Consider the following 20213-nt stretch of genomic DNA (forward strand, 5'->3'; position numbering starts at 1 on the left):
TGATTGACCATTTGTGATTTTTTCTGCATTTAATTTTTGCTGAATGTCTATCAAAGCTATTTTACTCTAATTAGGCTGACGGTTAACCTAAGAGAGAAGGACTACCAAACACAAAATGAAACTTCTTCGCAAGAAAACAAGCTAGTTAATTATCAGCATGAAACAAAAATGAGTGGTCCATATTAGGAGCCCTTCCCCTACTTACTTTGTTGATGACATTTTTGGCTCACGTAAGTGTAGCCTATGCGATGCTAACTTTTGTCTGTCTGTGCGTGCGTGCGTGCGTGCGTGCGTGCGTATGTATGTATGTATGTATGTCTGTGGTAGAAACTTTAACATTTGAAGACGTCACAACATTTGAAGACGTCACATTATGACGTAAGAGGGTTAGACATCACGCGAAGGAATTACTGAAAGTCTCGGTCATTGTTATTTTGAGCGGGCCGAGACTAGTTTTTTCTTCGAAATCGGCCATTCAGATCTAGATCTAGTCGCTTTCTTGCACAGTGTCACCTATGCCGCTTACTCTGTGTGTGTGTGTGTGTGTGTGTGTGTGTGTGTGTGTGTGTGTGTGTGTGTGTATGTGTGACGAAGTGATTGAGTTTGTGTTACTGTTTGTCGATTTCTTACGTGAGCCTTGAAGGCTTCGCCTCTTGTTTTTTTAGTGGAACATCGATATTCCTTTACTGACGATACATGTTACAAGTTCTCCCACCACACTGGTCATCGCAGTGTCAGTCCTGCCTCAGTGGCGAGTAACTTCGGTTCTGTACTATAACTATGTCAGAATCATAACAAAGGCCTAGGATTAGTGCACGGCACAGTCGACAGATACAGATAAGCAGGTCAGCGTGCCCCACATGTGATTATGCTGATCGAGAGTTTCTCATGTCGTGAGAACGTAAACTACCTAAGTGCACGTGTACGGTATTTAAATTATTTTTTCGAAGTTCTGTCAGACTGGCACCGCTGACTCCGAGTCGACTGAACTGACGCCGCACACATTCAGTTTCCCCCAGAGACTGACACGGGTTGACTTAAAATCAGCGATGCAAATCCGCGCACCGTTGCTAATTTATTGCCGATCAATGACTGTAACAATCAGGAATGCTGCAAGCTTTGTTTTGGTTGAGACGCCCATCTCGGTCGGTGACCACGCGACACGTTCTTCCTCATGCAACCATTGGGCACGCGCCCAGAGCAACCACCGTTGCGTAGTCACTGCCGGAAGAACCGACCACGCACTCGTTTTCCAAATGCGCATCGTATAGTTCGTCTTCAAATGCTTATCAACATTGAAAAAAACTAGGAAAGAAATCGGAAAGTATATTTGTCAAACATAAATGATTACAGTTGTTATTTTCACGTCAAGAAAAAAGCAATGTCTAGGCTTGTAAGGTAGAAAACGGCACTTCCTACACGGAAAAAGTCCGTAGCAACACGAATCAGTGCGCCAGAGAGAAAAGTCCCATAGCGACAGGGTAAGATACTCAGCACACAACGACTTCTTCACTTGACTACTTGAGCTCGAAGCGTGTGGATCTGTGTTAGACGACGGGTGGTGTACAACTTATGCTCTAGACACGTCTTGAGCCAGTGCAAATAGCAAACATGTTCAAGAACACATTTCAGAGCGGCTTCTTGTCGATACTTTACAGCATTGGTAGCAAGCCATTGCAGATTTGGGACAAAAGGGTGAGTTTTTTGCGAACGTTTTTGTTTGCCGAGCACGACATTTTACCTTCTAGCATAGTGACGAGAGATGCACTTTGTGTTGTTGCAGAGACTTATAGTTAATGAATCAAAGATGTTAATCATAAAGCATTTTATCCTTCTAACTGCACTAGCATTGTTAGCGGTTGTTCTGAAAATGTCAGCTTCTCTTTATCCGCCATCTTTGATTTTTAGTGAAGATTTGCCAAATGTGATGTTCGTTGTTTACACGATCAGACCACACCTACTGTTGACAAATAGTCTGTCACTTACGTTTTATTTAGTATATAAGGATCCTTTTTCACTTCGGTTGAACCAAAGTAACGACCAAGAATCGTATCTACTGAATAATTTGCTAGAAAAGAGGCCGGTATTCGAGTGTCATACATGTGCTCATTGGTTACTTGTTTTGAGGCAATGACAGCTGGTACATAGTCTCAAGAGTAATGTATTTGTCGCTCTTTTAGGTTAGTATTTCAGAATAAATAAGTATCGGATGCATTATAAGTGTAAATGGTGTAAATTTGTTAAACTTGACTCGCATTGTCTGCTCCCATCATGGTTGCTAAGGAAGCACTTCCTGTGTCATGGCCGCCATATTGAATCATGGTGGCTATCACTGATAGCTTTGTATTCGTTGACAACAGGGTGGGAGGGTGCATAGTTTCATGTCTAGATGACAATTTCCAGTGCATTTGAGTGAACATATGGCTTATTTGTTCTGTGCAGGTCCGAAATGGTCACATCAAGCGTATCACAGACAACGACATCCAGTCCCTAGTGTTAGAAATTGTGGGAACAAATGTCAGGTGAGTGTCAACAAATTGCTTTTATGCTACTTATTTAATTTCTTTTCAGTTTTCTCTTTGCTTGAATTGTTCTGAGGAATTTATCATTCATTTTATAGCTTGTGTTGTTTTTCCTTGTTTATATAAATTATGACTTAAATGTTGAGTAATATTATATTCTGGCATGCGCCTTTGGGCAGCGTTGCCAAGCACCGATTCCTTTTGACATGATAGTCAAAGGTTTTTGACATGATAGTCAAAGGTTTTGTATTCTTCTTTCCGTAAACCTTTTGTGAGAAAGTTGAACATTTGACATGTTTACTAAATTAAAAAAAGTTTAGTTCTGCTTTGATACTTGACATGCGAATAGTGTTCTCAGACCTGAGAACACATACGATTTCGCCGTATTTTGTACGCATGATTGTCGAGAATACGCTCAGTACGGTCAGTGGGAAAAAAATACGACGAGAAAAATGCATAGACTACTTTTCTTCACAAGCCCATCCTGAAGCTGATCCAGTATTTTGGCACATGATTACATCACTATATTAGCCGCTGTCGAAAAAAATATAATCGGATCGTGTCAATCAATCAAAACAACCAGGCAAACGAAAGTACGGTATTTGGCGAAATCGGCTCCGAGAATAAACAAGTGAAACAAAGAAGAAAAGTGAAAAAGTTTGAAGAAAAATATCACACACACAATTTGTAACCAACACACATGTAGTCCCGCCCGGAATAAGCTTTTTGGGGATGATTTACGACTTTTGCGCACATTTCGAGCAGACGAAAACACAACATGGCGGCTCTCGCTCCTCCAACTATCGCGAGACACAAAAAAACAAAATCTTGCGCGCGCGAGATCCTTATACATCCGGTGTTTATCTGTACGCTTGTCACGACGACTTGTTGACAAACGAAGATTCGCGAATCAAAGAGAAAAGCGCCGAGTCTTGAGTAGAGAGCTAATAAAGTACCGGTAATCGCTAATCGAGCGAAATGAAAATCCGCGGCGACTTCCATTAGGTGAATGCTATTCAAGTTTAGGTAACGTTTTAGCCGCATCTTTTTAGGCCAAAAAAAAAAAAGGTCTGTTTACGGTAACATAGGCCAAAAAAATTGGGTCGGTAGGTCGGGATTTATTTTTTTTTTTCCCCCCCAAATGCCAAAAAAAAGTCTAGGGCCGCGCGAAAAAAATAGGGTCGGTCGGGTTACCGTAAACAGACTATTTTTTTTTTTTGCCTTATAAACGGCAATGCGATTTTTTTTTTTAAGTCGCGGCTTGTGGTCTGTCAAATATGGTACAGTTTTTGTCAGTAAAAATTGAAAAAAGCATTTGTTTTAAATGTAAGGTAAACTTAATTAACGGTGTCACGGACGCGCATGAGGCATGTTTTAATCATGGATGTGCAAACGCTCAGTGGAGTACGCTCATTGTTTTGAAAATGCACCAAGTTTGTTTGAGAATACTCAAAGTGCAAAACAGGGGTTCCCAGGTCTGTGTTCTTGAGATGGAGAACTTGTAAACTTCACATTCTAAAAAGCATTGTGGTTTTACTCATGTTTCTCGTTGTGTGTGTTACAGTACTACGTTCATCACGTGTCCAGCGGACCAGAAGAAGACTCTTGGCATCAAGCTGCCTTTCCTAGTTATGATCATCAAGAACTTGAAGAAATATTTCACATTTGAAGTTCAGGTGAGAGTTGTGAACTGCTTGTTATTTGTGATACGTTATTTAGTTGTTATGGCACATTTGGGGTTGTGCTTTAGTTTCGCAGCTTCCAGGACTCGTTATAAATTATTCATGCATTGTGGTTCATGTACAATACTGTCGTGAGACTAATTTTAAAGATTGAAAACGCCAGTTGTGCAAAGCAAAGTAATGTAAATTATTCTGAGAATAGTAATGATCAAGATTAAAGGCACAGTAAGCCTCCCGTAAACCATCACAGATACGGTCAGGCTTTTACACACCGTACAAACACCCTTCATTTAAACACTCACCGATTGAGAACATCCTAGATGCCCTCCGTAAAGAGCGAACAATTTTCAAAGAATTTATTTTTGCGTGGTTTATCTTACCCCTGAGCCATCGTGAACCCGTGTGATCCAGTTTCCCCTTTTCACAATGAAGTCGTCAGTTAGTCATTTGAATGCGACTCGATGTGAGCTTTTTTACAATAGCACGTTTTTATGCACGAAACAAACAGCTGTGGTTCACAAGAACTCTAGCGATGGCTTTTGACTGTTGAGAGGAACGGAGATATGCATAAACCGTCGTCTGCTACGACCCTTGCGTGACCCTGCTTCCGGGCTTTTCTTTTTTCAAACTTTCACAACTTTGAATTGTACTGATCTTGTCTTGATGAAAAAAGAATTCTTTTATGATTAAACTTTAAAGAATGTTTGTGTAACAAGCTGTCAATTTATTATTTAGAGTTTAAAAGTTAGGTCTAGCGCAAAAACACACCACGGTCCAAAAACATTTTGATAATCATCGATTCACGGCTATCGCCAGTTTACATCAATAGAATGAGACACGAAGGGAAGTAACTCATGTTTGACCTGAGTTCAGGATGGGTCCAAAAAGTGTTCGAGACAATCTGCAAAATTAATTCTTTAAAAATTGCTCGCTCTTTACGTAGGGCACCTAGGATGTTCCCGTTTGGTGAGCGTTCAAATGGAAGGGTGTTTGTACTCTGTGTAAAAGCCTGACAGTATCTGTGATGGTTTACGGGAGGCTTACTGTCCGGGCGTGATTTCCGGGATATTCATAACAGCCGTCCAGCACCAAAACGAGGCGCCATTGTTGTAGAGGACCAAGTCCACGAAAATAAATTCTTTGAAAATTTCTCACGCTCGACAGAAAGCAGCCAGGATGTTCCCGTTCGGTGAGCGTTCAAATGGAAGTATGCTTGTACTGTATGTAGACGCTCGGGGAGCTCTGTGATGGTTTACGGGAGGCTTACTGTGCCTTTAAAAGATGTGTAAAATAGCTGGTGAGGCTAGAACTGTGACTGAAAACATTAAATTATGATGATTTAGTTTCACAGTAGTCATATAGGAGGAATTGTTTTGTTTATGTCCTGCAGTGTAAAAGTCTCTAGATTAGAAAAAGAAAATTCACAACTTAGACAAGTGAACCAGGATAAAGACTTAGTGTTCAGGGTTTTAGCGTATGCTTAATAAAAATTCTCTTTGCTTAATGATGATTCCCATTGTCTGTGTTCCAGGTTTTGGATGACAAGAATGTCAGGAGGCGCTTCAGGGCGAGTAACTACCAGAGCACGACACGAGTGAAGCCCTTCATCTGCACGATGCCCATGAGACTGGACGATGGCTGGAACCAGATTCAGTTCAACTTGTCTGACTTTACCCGACGTGCCTATGGTACCAACTACATCGAGACTCTCAGAGTCCAGGTAAGGCCACAAAAAAAAATAGGTCTGTTTACGGTAACCCGACCGACCCTATTTTTTTCGCGCGACCCCAGACTTTTTTTTTGGCATTTGGGGGGGGGGGGGGGGGGAAACAACCAAATAACGTAAAAATATGGTTTTTTGGAAAAAAAAAAAAAATCCCGACCTACCGACCCTATTTTTTTGGCCTATGTTACCGTAAACAGACCTTTTTTTTTTTTTTGCCTAAGGCTTGTTTCCTTGGAACCATTGCAGTAGTATTTGTTGTGAGTCATGCGATCAAAGTGATTGAAGGAGAACAAAGGATTGATAGAGGCTTCTGAAAGGTGGTGTTGGCAAAGTTTGATAGAATGGGTAAATGGAAAGAATTATTAATTCTAATTGATTGGATGAAAATATTTAATTACGGTCTAAGGCATGTTGCAAGCTTTGGCTTTAGTTTCTGATTCCTGTTTTGATTTTGTGTTCTGTCGGATGAAAACTGCAAGCTTATCTTGGTGCTTTGTGTGTTACAGATTCATGCCAACTGCCGAATCCGTCGTGTCTACTTCTCCGACAGACTGTACTCGGAAGACGAATTGCCCGCGGAGTTCAAGCTGTACCTCCCAGTTCAAAACAAAAAATAATGAAGGATGCTCTCTCTCCGCCCTCCACCCTTCTGCCTCCCAACGCTTCACCCCTTCTCTCCTCCTCTGCAACTTCTTGTACAACTCCGCCTACTACTCAAGAACCACTCTATAAGAACAGTTGGAAAGAAACTTTTTGGATGCAGTTAATTTTCAAGATCAGACTCGGCATGGAGAATTTCAGAGACATTCCTGCGGCACTATGCTAAACAGCAGTGGGACCCTACGCACGTCAAGTTCTCGTCCTTGTGTTCGTCTCTTATCCTTATGTGGGGACCCAGTGCCGAGGAGTCGATTGGTACAGAAAGAAAAAAAGAAAAAAGAAAGACAATCTAACGGTATTTACTTGAAAAACGCTCGAAGGACAAGTTACAAGTGTTCGACACAAACATACACACTCTCAGACGAATTTAATCTTTTAGGTATGCTTCTTATTGCCTTTCGGAGCGAATGTGACCTCAGGTTTTGTTTTTCGTTATAAATGTGAGGGATGCTGTTATATCTTCGAAAAACACTAGCTCTGCAAGTAAACTTGTGAGAATGTCAGGTTTCATTTTGTTGTTGTTTTTTGTTCCCCCGCGCCCCACACAAATCATGTTTCATCTGTATAAAGTCATTCTCAGTCGATTCATGGAAAAACGGATGTTTTAGGTGGGATGTTAAGGATATGATGCAATGGCCTTTTTGTTTACTTGCAAACATTTTAATGTAATATTGTTGTATTTTTACTATTCATCTCTCATTTATGACATTTCCCTAACATCCTGCCTAAACTGATCCGCCATAAACACATGTTCACACAGACACATGAAACACCCATGTGACCATTGTCATATGCATTTTATTAGGTTTATGAATTTGTAAATACCACTCAAAATAGTGAAAAAAATAAATATACATGTCCTGTATGTTATACATCTCCTTGTGTGCATGCCTTGCCTGTATGTGTGTGTATGTTTTGTGCGTGTGAGTGTAATGAAGTGCAGACGGGCACACATTCATTCTAGTTCAAGGGAGGTAATGCACATGTTCCATAGTACAAATAATAATTTTCTCCAAGCAACTCATGAGCAACAAACAGTTGAGGATTGGTAGATCTTCTATAATGAGCCCCAGAAAACAAAAAAAAGTACTCCTGCTATTGATATTACAGCTGCTGCTGCTGTTAACCACACACACACACATGCTTACTTGCACACAAGAACAGGCACCTAAACTGGGGCGGGGACGTAGCTCAGTTGGTAGCGCGCTGGCTTTGTAGCCAGTTGGTCGCTATCAGCGTGAGTTCGATCCCCACGTTCGGCGAGAGATTTATTTCTCGGAGTCAACTTTGTGCAGACTCTCTTTGGTGTCCGAACACCCCCGTGTGCACACATGCGCACGAAAAAGATCCCACGTTCACAGCGAAAGTCTCAGGGCTTGGAAAACACGAAGACACGCATGCGTCATCTCTCGTCTCTGATTATCATGATCGTATTTCGATACTTTGACGAGACAAACCCAATGCTGGTGTGTCGAAGAAGACAGCCACAGCGGGCTTGTTCGAATCAAAGTATCACACCATATCTTCAGCGTATTACCAATACCTGTCCCAATATAGACCAGTTTGTCTAAGAGGACGTTAAACCCTAATAGTCAGCACCTAAACTCTCATTCATGCTATCTCGCTTGCACCTCTTCCTTCCTCTTTTTACATTGTTTACACATTTTATTTTTTGTCCAGGTTTAGTTCCTCAGTTTTGTCCCCATACAAAACACTGGCAGCCAATGAGCATTGTTTTGACATCCTAATTATTAATAGATCACTTGCATCTTTAATGCTGAAAACTACATTTCACTCATACAAATCCAAGTGTAATATTTATTGTCTATCTTTAAGTGAGAACTTATTTTAATTGCTGGTTTAACTGTCACCGCTTTGGTTAAAACATAGATAGACAAAGGACCGTTTATAAACATTAAAAAAGTAAACGGTTATTTTTAAACACACACAAACACAAGTCAGCATCTGCAAGTTAAGGTATCTGGTGAGTAGTGCTGATAAAATTTGGATAAAGATGCTCCGAAGAATACCTTTAACAAATGAAAATAACTTTCTGATGACGTGAAACATATCTAGTGATGAGGTAATCATCTTGAGTAACCTTTGTAGTCTGTAACCGCTTGGTGGCATAATCATGAGGTAATCATCTTGAGTAACCTTTGTAGATTGTAACCATTGGTGGCATAATCATGAGGTAATCATCTTGAGTAACCTCTGTAGTCTGTAACCGCTTGGTGGCATAATCATGAGGTAATCATCTTGAGTAACCTTTGTAGTCTGTAACCGCTTGGTGGCATAATCATGAGGTAATCATCTTGAGTAACCTTTGTAGTCTGTAATCACTTGGTGGCATAATCATGAGGTAATCATCTTGAGTAACCTTTGTAGATTGTAACCACTGGTGGCATAATCATGCGGAAATCATCTTGAGTAACCTTTGTAGATTGTAACCACTGGTGGCATAATCATGAGGTAATCATCTTGAGTAACCTTTGTAGTCTGTAACCGCTTGGTGGCATAATCATGAAGAAATCACCTTGTTCACTTCAAACAAAATGTGTAAATACTAGAGAAGAACATTTTCAGATGTTAAAGCCAGGCCTTCAGTAGTTTACACTTAGCAAGGATAAAAACCTACCCTTTATTCATCTATGTACATGCAGCTTTTTAGACCCCCAATTTAAGACTTCCCCCGTTTTAAGGCCTTTATTAGCTCCAGTCACCAACTCCTGTCCCAAATAGAAATAGTTTCTGAGAGGACGTAAACTCCCCCTTCTAGTTCCAAGGCCTTTATTCTTCAGATTTCTTCTTCTTCTTCTGCGTTCGTGGGCTGAAACTCCCACGTACACTCGTGTTTTTTGCACGAGTGGAAGTTTACGTGTATGACCGTTTTTTACCCCGCCATTTAGGCAGCCATACGCCGTTTTCGGAGGAAGCATGCAGGGTATTTTCGTGTTTCTATAACCCACTGAACTCTGACATGGATTACAGGATCTTTTTCGTGCGCACTTGGTCTTGTGCTTGCGTGTACACACGGGGGGGTGTTCGGACACCGAGGAGAGTCTGCACACAAAGTTGACTCTGAGAAATAAATCTCTCGCCGAACGTGGGGACGAACTCACGCTGACAGCGGCCAACTGGATACAAATCCAGCGCGCTACCGACTGAGCTACATCCCCGCCCATTCTTCAGATTATTTGTTCAAAACCTCTTTAAATTGAATTCCTTTTTAAGACTCCCTCCTTTTTCAGACCTGGGTTGTGTCTTTTTTATTTTACTTTTAATTTGATTTTTTAGATATTATAAGGAAGGTTTCACTGTATACGTAAGTCAAACGTAATCTCGAGTATCTAGACGGAATCAGATCTTAGTGTTTCCGACTGGTCTCAGCTACTTGCAATAAGTCAAAGACTTTGTTTGGGTCAAGATCATATCAGTCTTGGACGTACGTACAAGTACGAACATTGAATGTCTGTGATACTCGCAATTTAGTGACGGCAGAACACGAACTGTTGTTGACTTTTCATGCCTTTGAAGACATGGTTGTGGATTGTGTAGTAGGCTATATACTACTCAAAATGTGACCCGAAGAAATGCAATAAAAGTACTCTAATGTAGATCACGGCAAAATGACAATGTAGTGAATTACATTTATGATACTGGATTTGTCCGTCAGTGTAAAGATTTCATTAAAATCATTAAAAACAAAATAACTAACACATTAATTAAACCCAAAAAAAAGAAATCAATTTCTCACATATTTTCCGCTATGTAACTGAAAGTTTGGTAGCAAGCATAGTTTTGCTTATTTCACTGCCTATGACCCTGTGACCTTTGCTCGTTATTACTCTAATCGATTGTATGATGTCATAAATATATCAGTTCTCTTGTGATTAAATCAGCGCTGCATTATCTGGGTCGTCCCCTCGACAACAACCTCTTTGATATATGGCGGCAAGGTTTATCAGTTTTTACACAAACCACTTACACAAGGTAGACCTTCTACGTGATCCTTGCTGGAGAGTGGGAGCAAGTGTCGCTTTGATCTTTTTGAAGACTGCTTGGTTTACAGGTGTGTTGGTTGTCATAGTGACGGCATGGCTTGTATCGGTTAATGTCGGAATGACACATCTGTGGGGTCTGTCACGCCACGGCTCTCCAAGATTATAAACAAACATACAAACCGACGATTTAATTCCATAAAATATAAAATAAATGATAAGCTTACCATCCCGAAGAAGGCAGTATAACTGATAACGTGCCGAAATATTGATTATAGATATAAACGTACCTAACCTGGTTACTGGTGTGTTTTCTTTTGATTTAATTCCATGTATGGATTTCGAATTAACATCCTTCTCGTGTTCAGGGTTTATTTTTGTTTGTTCGTTCATGGGCTGAAACTCCCACGGCTTTTACGTGTATGACCGTTTTTACCCCGCCATTTAGGCAGCCATACGCCGCTTTCGGAGGAAGCATGCTGGGTATTTTCGTGTTTCTATAACCCACCGAACTCTGACATGGATTACAGGATCTTTTTCGTGCGCACTTGGTCTTGTGCTTGCGTGTACACACGGGGGTGTTCGGACACCGATGAGAGTCTGCACACAAAGTTGACTCTGAGAAATAAATCTCTCGCCGAACGTGGGGACGAACTCACGCTGACAGCGGCCAACTGGATACAAATCCAGCGCGCTACCGACTGAGCTACATCCCCGCCCTGTTCAGGGTTTATGAACACCAACACAAATATTCCCTGTTTTGTGATTTCCTCAGTATGAAGAAGTGAAGGAAAAAGAAAACAAGTCGCGTAAGGCGAAATTACTATATTTAGTCAAGCTGTCAAACTCACATAATAAAACTGAACGCACTGTATTTTTTCACCAAGACCGCATACTCGTAGTTTCGTCAGTCCACAGCTCGTTGCAAAGGCAGTGAAATCGACAAGCCAGAATAGTGCGGTAATGGTCGCGCTGAGCGGGATAGCACTCTTCGTTTTAACTTTCTGATAGTGTTTTTAATCCAAACATATCATATCTATATGTTTTTGGAATCAGGAACCGACAAGGAATAAGATGAAATTGTTTTTAAATCGATTTCGGACATTTTATTTTAATCATAATTTTTATATTTTTAATTTTTAGAGCTTGTTTCTAATCCAAATATAACATATTTATATGTTTTTGGCATCAGAAAATGATGAAGAATAAGATGAACGTAATGTTGAATCGTTGTAATGACCAAAGTCATTGATTAATTTTTAAGCCTCCAAGCTGAAATGCAATACCAAAGTCCGGCCTTCGTCGAAGATTGCTTGGCGAAAATTTCAATCAATTTGATTGAAAAATGAGGGTGTGACAGTGCCGCCTCAACTTTTACAAAAAGCCGGATATGACATCATCAAAGACTTAATCAAAAAAATGAAAAAAAACGTCTGGGGATATCAATTATCATATCCAGGAACTCTTATGTAAAATTTCATAAAGATCGGTCCAGTAGTTTACTCTGAATCGCTCTACACACACACACCGTGCACACACACACACACACACACACACACACACACACACACACACACACACACACACACACACACACACACACATACACCACGACCCTCGTCTCGATTCCCCCCCTCTATTGAGTGTTGAATTGATTTCGAAAAATGTTAGTTACGAAATTAATTCAGCAACAAAAAACAAAAAACAAACAAAAAAAATCATAATCTGCACTAAAAGCAGACATGCTCCATATATATGCATGTGTTTGTCCAAGTTCCGGAAGAATTCTCTTGTGCAAGGTAAAATCCTGGCCAAAATCAACATGCACAGTGATTTACGCGAGATTGAAGTTACCTGCATAATGCAAAAAGACGCGGAGCCCAATACAGTTGATGAGCCGATACGCTAAAGACGATGTTTGGAAATAACCGATAGAGAAAATGTAAGTTTTACGCCCTCACGGCAAAGCCATTAGGGGCATGTTACACGGGAAAACCCGGCTTTGTATGAAAATAAAAATGCAGGGGGGGGGGGGGGGGGGGATGTAGACAGCTAGCTGCCGGCTGCTGGAGGAGACCTGAAGTGGGCTAGGGACCGGGTTGGGTCGTCTTGGGTCAGTGCTGAAATGGTTACTTTATTGGCTGTTGGCCGAACGGACACCCGGGCTTCATATTTTTGCATGCATGTATTCGTGTTTCCAAGGCCTGAGGCTTTCGCTGTGACCCTGGGATCTTTATCGTGCGCATGCGTGCACACGGGGGTGTTCGGACACCGAGGAGAGTCTGCACAAAGTTGACTCTGGGACACACATCCCGCGCCGAACTTGGGGGTTGAACCCACGCTGATAGTAACAACCGGTTTAAAGCCAGCACCTCTACCGACTGGGCAAAACCCCCCGATAGAGAGAATACTCTTGCTTTTATTGAGGCAAACGGTAACCCCACGTGACATTAACGGCCATGCAGTCGCTAGCGACTCACGTGTGTCTGAAACACGTGGACAAAAAGCACGCGTGCAAAGTTAGCTGGAATATTAGCGGCAAGAGTATTCACTTTTTCACAACCAATACCACCCCACGGAGTTATTTCCGGAGTTTGTCTATTGCCGAATGCGCAACTGTTCGCACGACGAGGCCGTCAGGGACTACGGAGTAGAGCAGGTAATAATCACGTAACTGGTTAGCAACCACCATTCACAGACATGCCCTAACTCTCAGCTCCTTGGTTACATGCGACCACTCTGCTAGTACAAGGGGGGAATAAAACTCCTTCAAACCCCCCGTCCCAGTCTGCTACAGGCGCACACATAAATATGTTATACACAAATATCAAAAAGATAAGTCAATGTTACACTCCGTACGAAAGTGATGTGTGTGTGTGTGTGTGTGTGTGTGTGTGTGTGTGTGTGTGTGTGTGTGTGTGTGTGTGTGTGTGTGTGTGTGTGTGAGTGAGGTAACTAACCACAGTTGACTTCAAGGGCAATGGCAGGCGAAACAATTAAAGCTGAATAATGCAGTGAGGCAAAAGTAATCCGATCCGGCATACTAACCCTAAAAGTAAAGTAGAAGAATCCCTACAGCTCAAAGCTGTCACAGAAGAGAAGGGGGCGTATTTCTTATTGTACTATACTTTTACATTAAAACCTACTGAAATCTTGAAAGAAAAGAAAAAAAGACAAAGACAAAGAAAGCCGGAAGGGAATGAATTTACTGACAACATGAAGAAAAAAAGTCTGAGAAAATGAAGGGAATGTTAAAGCGGAGGGTCTTAAAACTGATGGTTCACCGTCAGCATGCTATGTACTCGGCAAGCAAAACAACAACGTGTCGAGCGAATCAGATGCTAAGTACAGACAATGCTGTTTTCTATTCCACGTGCCTGTGTCTCGCGCGGAAGGCGGTCTGAGTTGCAATGAACACAGACCCTTAGCTACCGCCCGAATCGGTCTGTGTTTGCAGATATACTTAACTTTTTTCTGCAGTATTAGATGTAAGTGCGGGGGCACACACGAAAGGTCAAGCAGAACAATAAGATTGTACATACTGACCAGCTGTGCTACACTTGAAGATTTGAAGGGGGGGGGGGGGGGAGGGAAGGGTTGAGTCCCAGCGGGGATGGGGGGGGGGGGGGGGGGGGGTTAAGAGGGAAGCTGGTGGGTAGAAGGAGAACGTTTTGTTTTTTTCGTAAAAGGTCTGTTTAAGTGTTGATGTTGGTTTTCTGTTTGTCGACGGAGGAGATTTCATGGAAATAAAAGTCCCATTACTGTCATTCAGACCAGGGACCTATATTTAGTCAACAAATAGTTTCTAAAAGCAGGGCCGGACCAAATGAGTTGTAAGGGGGGGGGGTTCCTCCTTTTTTGGGGGGGCAAATCAGCGAAGTGGCGAAGCAAAGCGCGAAGTAGGGGGGTCCAGGGGCATGCTCCCCCGGAAAATTTTTGAAAAACGGTTAAAATCTGTGCAATCTGGTGCATTCTGGGCCTTGTTTTGAGGGTTAAGAGCAGCATTGTTTTGGTGTGGGGGGGGGGGGGTACCTTTTTCTCATCGGATTTCACATTGAATAAAATTTGTTAGAGACAGACACAAAATTAAAAAAAAAAAAAAAAACACTCAAAGCAAGGTACATGCTTTTTCCAGGGGTGGGGTTCCGGAACCCCTGGAACCCCCCCAGCCCTGGGTCCGGCCCTGTTAAAAAGAGAGTGTTGTTTTCAACAATCTGTTACCGTGATAAGGTGTGGTTGTTTTAATGAAGGACTCGATATCCACTGATGAGCACACACACGCACGGTCAGTGACTCAGTGACACACACAGAAGATCTGACACCAGAGATTTCTATCTCAGTGACTGCAGTATCTCTGCATAGACACGGCGCACACGCACACAGAGGTATACCCTAACAAATACCCATCCAAGCAACGGGTCGCGCCCCTGAAAGGTCTGAAGTTCGTGAGTGACACTAATTATAGTTGCGTGCCATGGTTCCGCCAGAGACTGTGGTTCCGCGTTCTTCCACAGTGGGGTTTTCCCTGCACTTTGTCAGCAGGGCTTTGGGTTGAAACCGACACGCGTTGCATATACCGGTCTGTATGCAAGCAGTCAGGAATAGACGAAGAGACAGACGGGCAAATAAATAAATATTTCGTACGAAATTCTTACTCCGAGTACACTTTTCGTACGAGAAAAGAACTCCCCAAGGCACGAAAAAATGACTCCCTCCACGAAATTTTTACTCCCCATTTTTTTTACTTCCAGTAAAAATCTCGTACGCAAAAATGGGATGCGGGCGAAGGGATAATGCCAATAAGACTAGTGATCTCGCGCACACGAATGTCGCGCTACCCTCCTTCCACCCCTCCCACCACCAAGAACTAACAGGGGACAAGGGAGTAAAAATATCGTACACCTGGCATGGGAAGTTAAATCAGTTGCTCGTGTTGAGGTGAAGTAATTTATTCGTTATTTATTCGTCAGGGGAGTAACATTTTTGAACGAAATGTTTACTCGGAACTCACCTGTCTTGGGGAGTAATTTTCTCGTGCAATGGGGGAGTGCTTTTTTCGTAAAGGGAGTAACTTTTTCGTACGAAATGTTTACTCCGGAGTAAAAATCTTGTGGGAGTAATTTTCTCGTGTTACACCGGTACAGGCACAAGCTCACTGATGCACACAACACAAGGCAAGCAGCGGTGAGCGTGTGAGCACGAATGCACACCGTCACACACACACTCACACACACTCACACACACACAGGCCACACACGCACACACACACACATACGCATGCATATACCGCATTGCATGAATACACACACACACACACACAGCTCACTCACTCACTCACTCACACACACGCACACACACACGCACACACACACATACACACACACACTCACACACACACACAAACCAAAAGCCAAAGTCAGCTGTACCGGTCTAAGATACCCCACACTGACACCGCATACCCCGTACCCCGAACCCCAAATGCATGCAATCACACATTTCCACCTGCCCCACCCAACGTCCTGTTAATCAACCAAACCCAATTCTTTTCTCCTAATCATCGAAGCAAGCCAGCGCTCCCACTCGGCTACTATGTAATTAAACTAGTACTTTTACGCAACCAAGCACGCTCACACACACGCACTCATAGAAGGATACAACACACTCACTCACACACGCACAGACTCACACACACGCACCCATACACACATACAAACCCACACACACACACGACACACACACACACACACACAGCTCACTCACTCACTCACTCACACACACACACACACACACCACAACAACCACAACCATAAAATTCATGTGACAAGAAGTTCCTTTTGTGTGTCAAAAACCGAAGGCAAGTTTTTTAATTTCATAGGGACAAAAATCACATATTATTTAAGAACACTTAAGGTTTAACAAATTTAAAACTAGCACCCCTATTACACAATAACAACAATACGTTTTCCATATAAGGTAGACATAACATTTCACAGAACGTATACATAATCCTTCGGTACAAAATTATGAAAAAGCGCAGCCAGCTATAGCAAACAAGGGAGGTGGATGGTATGACGGCTTACTAGTGCCAAAACCTGGGGTTACCCATTATCACGTGATAATTACTAATTAACGCTGTCAGTTACTGTTTTCACTCGTTAGTTACTCATTTTCACGGGATAATTAGTTATTTTCACGGGAAAATGACTAATTTTTAGTTTTGGCACTAGCAATCCGTCAGGAAGTGAGCCAAAACAAAAAATTAGTAATTAACAGGTGAAAGTTAATAATTTTCCCGGGAAAATTAGTAATTAACACGTGAAAATGGTAATTATCAAGGGAAAATTACTAATTTTCCCTTGATAATTACAATTATGAGGTTTTGGCACTAGTAAGCCCTATGACGGCCGCTAGTGCCAAAACCTGGGGTTACCCATTATCACGTGATAATTACTAATTAACGCTGTCAGTTACTGTTTTCACCTGTTAGTTACTCATTTTCACGGGAAAATTACTAATTTTTAGTTTTGGCACTAGCAATCCGTCAGGAAGTGAGCCAAAACTAAAAATTAGTAATTAACAGGTGAAAGTTAGTAATTATTCCGGGAAAGTTAGTAATTTTCCTGGGAAAACTAGTAATAAACACGTGAAAATGGTAATTATCAAGGGAAAATTACTCATTTTCCCTTGATAATTACAATTATGAGGTTTTGGCACTAGTAAGCCGTGATAGGATGGGGCAAAGGCGGTAAGAGCTTGTGAAGAGTGAAGAGCGCTGCTGCGACACGGGCGCAGGTAAAATGCCAAGTGAGCGGCCCACTGCTGGTCAGTCAAACATACCTGACATCAGCTCACAATTTAAGACAAAAATGCACCATAAAAAGCATGCAGACCGAGGGGTTGTGACTGGTGGTACCCACCAGCCACAGGCACAGTAAAACAAGTGTTTAAATTATATTTATACTAAATAACACAAAAAAGTAAGTTATGGATTGCATTTTTCCAAACAGATGATTCTGAATGAAAAACTCATGTCATTTGATGGCCTCATACTGAGAACTTGACTACATGTACTCAATAGTCTTCTTGAATTGTAAAACACAGATGTTCGAAAAGAGAACTATCATTTAAAATTTTTCCGTAGACCATGGGAAGAATGACTTTTTTCACCGATGTAACTGCAAAGGAAATTCTACAATACTACATGCAATTTGAAATTTTGGAAAACAAATTACCTTGGTTATCATGAGAGCACGTCTCCAAACATTATCAAAAACATATGAAACTGTCACAATTTTGAAGAAACTACAGCAGAGGCGACCAAAAAACATCCTCAAACTCGAGTATCACGGTTATATAACAATATTTTTCTGCGCGAGCGCGCGCGTGTTTGTGTTTGTGTATGTGTGTGTGTGTGTGGTGTGTGTTGGTATGTGTGTGTGTGTTGGTGTTGGTGTGTGTGTTTGTGTGTGTTGGTATGTGTGTGTGTGTGTGTGTCTCTCTCTCTCTCTCTCAGTCTCTCTCTCTATATATATATATATATATGTGAGGAAGATTGCATGTGTTTGTGTATGTGTGTGTGTGTGTTGGTGTTGGTGTGTGTGTGGTGTGTGTGTGTTCGTGTTGGTGTGTGTGTTGGTGTGTGTTGGTATGTGTGTGTGTGTGTGTGTGTGTGTCTCTCTCTCTCTCTCTCTCTCTCTCTCTCTCTCTCTCTCTCTCTCTCTCTCTCTCTCTCTCTCTCTCTCTCTGAATTGAAATGGGCCCAAGGCCTAATCAATAAACCATCCAGACTCCAGACTCCAGACTCTCTCTCTCTCTCTATGTGTGGAGGATTGCATGTGTTTGTGTGCTTGCGTGTCTGTCTGCAATACTGTACTTGCACTTAAATACAAGCAACACACAACCATCAGCAGCATTGTACCTGCAAAACGTCAACACTTAATTATTTTTAAGATTCCAGCACCTGTACATCTCGTCGATTTCAACACGGTGAAGAGAACGATGCAAAGGAATTGAACGCCATCGAAGCGCGACCAGATTTTTAAAAGAACACGAATAACATTTTCAATGATGAATAGACCAGAAATACCGGCTTTTGAACACGAAACACTAGCACTTGTCGAGAGGAGGGGGGGGGGGGGGGGGGGGAAGTAAAACGTGCAATCGCTAGGGAGTGTTCAAGTGATTTGAGTGATTTAGAGAGAGAGAGAGAGAGAGAGAGAGAGAGAGAGAGAGAGAGAGAGAGAGAGAGAGAGAGAGAGAAAGAGAGCGAGGAGGAGGGGGGGGGAGAAAAAGGGAAAAAGAGAGGGATCGAGACACAGAGACTGACAGACAGACAGATCGACAGACAGACAGACAGACAGACACCGTGACAGAGATAAAGAGAGACAGAGAGTTTAGGATTTACCACTAGCTACTAGAACTAAAACAAAACAAAGACCGACAGACAAACAACACAAAGCGTCAGGTAAGCGAAAGAAGAGCTCCAGTGGTTTAGTTCCACGGGGTGAAACGACTGACTAGATGGTATTTGAAACCATTCATTATAGAGCGGGGCTGAGAAACGTACAAACATTGCCGTGCACAGGCATGCACGCACAACGCAATTAACATTAGGCCAAAAAAAAAAAAGGTGTGGTTACGGTAAGGCCAACAAAAAAAGAGGTCTGTTTACGGTAACATAGGCCAAAAAAATAGGGTCGGTAGGTCGGGATTTTTTTTTTCCCAAAAAAACATATTTTTACGTTATTTTGCTTCTTTTTTTGTTTTCCCCCAAATGCAAAAAAAAAGTCTAGGGTCGCGCGAAAAAAATAGGGTCGGTCGGGTTACCGTAAACAGACCTATTTTTTTGTTTGGCCTAACATAGCCCAAAAAAATAGGGTAGGAAGGCAGGCAATCACTTCTTTTTTTTTTTTACTTTTTTTTCTAATGTGTACAAATTAAACCTACTTGACAGGGAAATAAGTGTGCGACTCGGGCGCTTTCGCTTTCATTGCGTTTTCTGCACTCGTTTTCTTGTGTTTTTTTGTAAAATTTTTTTTACAAATGTAATAAAAAGTTATAGGGTCGGCCCCTAAAAATAGGGTAGGTCGGGCTACCGTAACCACTCCTATTTTTTTTTTTAGGCCTTAGACACGAACTTGGGGATGTTTTGGTTGTGTTGCTAATGCCTAGTTCACACCAACGGCGAATGCCGCGCTTCAAATCGGCGAGCAAAGCGCCATCATTATTCCAAAAATATCACGATCTCCTAAGTAATGTTACGCTCTGATACGAATTGGTTACGCTTTGGGGACGAATTATTTCCCGATTTGATCAGGTCGCTTGTTACGCTTTGTTACGCTTTAAACCACGCTTTGATAAGCTTTATTACGCTTTGATGCGATTATGATGCTTTAAGACAAAAAAGTCAAATTTAAGGGGCTTACTGTCCGTCAGGTCTAAGTGCCTATGTTGGACATGAGTTGGTTTATACGATTTGTTTGTTTGTTTGTTTGCTTAACGCCCAGCCAAAACTTGACTAAATGTAAACAAGTCGCGTAAGGCGAAATTACAACATTTAGTCAAGCTGTCGAACTAACAGAATGAAACTGAACTCACTGCATTTTTACAGCAAGAGCGTATA

The 20213-nt window shown here is 41.9% G+C and overlaps 1 protein-coding gene across 1 annotated transcript; it reads left to right on the plus strand.

Annotated features, from left to right (window-relative positions):
• The first annotated feature begins 1484 nt into the window (after window positions 1–1484).
• Window positions 1485–7455, plus strand: LOC138960921 (cilia- and flagella-associated protein 20). The gene is made up of 5 exons (XM_070332558.1): window positions 1485–1695; window positions 2443–2522; window positions 4087–4198; window positions 5736–5924; window positions 6437–7455. Exons 1-5 carry the CDS (start codon window positions 1612–1614, stop codon window positions 6545–6547), a joined length of 576 nt encoding a protein of 191 aa, XP_070188659.1. The 5' UTR covers window positions 1485–1611; the 3' UTR covers window positions 6548–7455.
• The last annotated feature ends 12758 nt before the right edge of the window (window positions 7456–20213 follow it).

Source organism: Littorina saxatilis, linkage group LG1 (genome assembly GCF_037325665.1).
Source record: "Littorina saxatilis isolate snail1 linkage group LG1, US_GU_Lsax_2.0, whole genome shotgun sequence".
In the NCBI taxonomy this organism is placed as follows: Eukaryota; Metazoa; Mollusca; class Gastropoda; order Littorinimorpha; family Littorinidae; genus Littorina; species Littorina saxatilis.

What these genes read in the sequence shown, in the direction of transcription:
- LOC138960921 (XM_070332558.1), top strand. Translation starts at nt 1,612, where the DNA reads ATGTTCAAGAACACATTTCAGAGCGGCTTCTTGTCGATACTTTACAGC. An exon ending in ATTTCACATTTGAAGTTCAG is followed by an intron (nt 4,199 to 5,735) that starts GTGAGAGTTGTG and finishes TCTGTGTTCCAG; the next exon opens with GTTTTGGATGACAAGAATGT. An exon ending in TCGAGACTCTCAGAGTCCAG is followed by an intron (nt 5,925 to 6,436) that starts GTAAGGCCACAA and finishes TGTGTGTTACAG; the next exon opens with ATTCATGCCAACTGCCGAAT.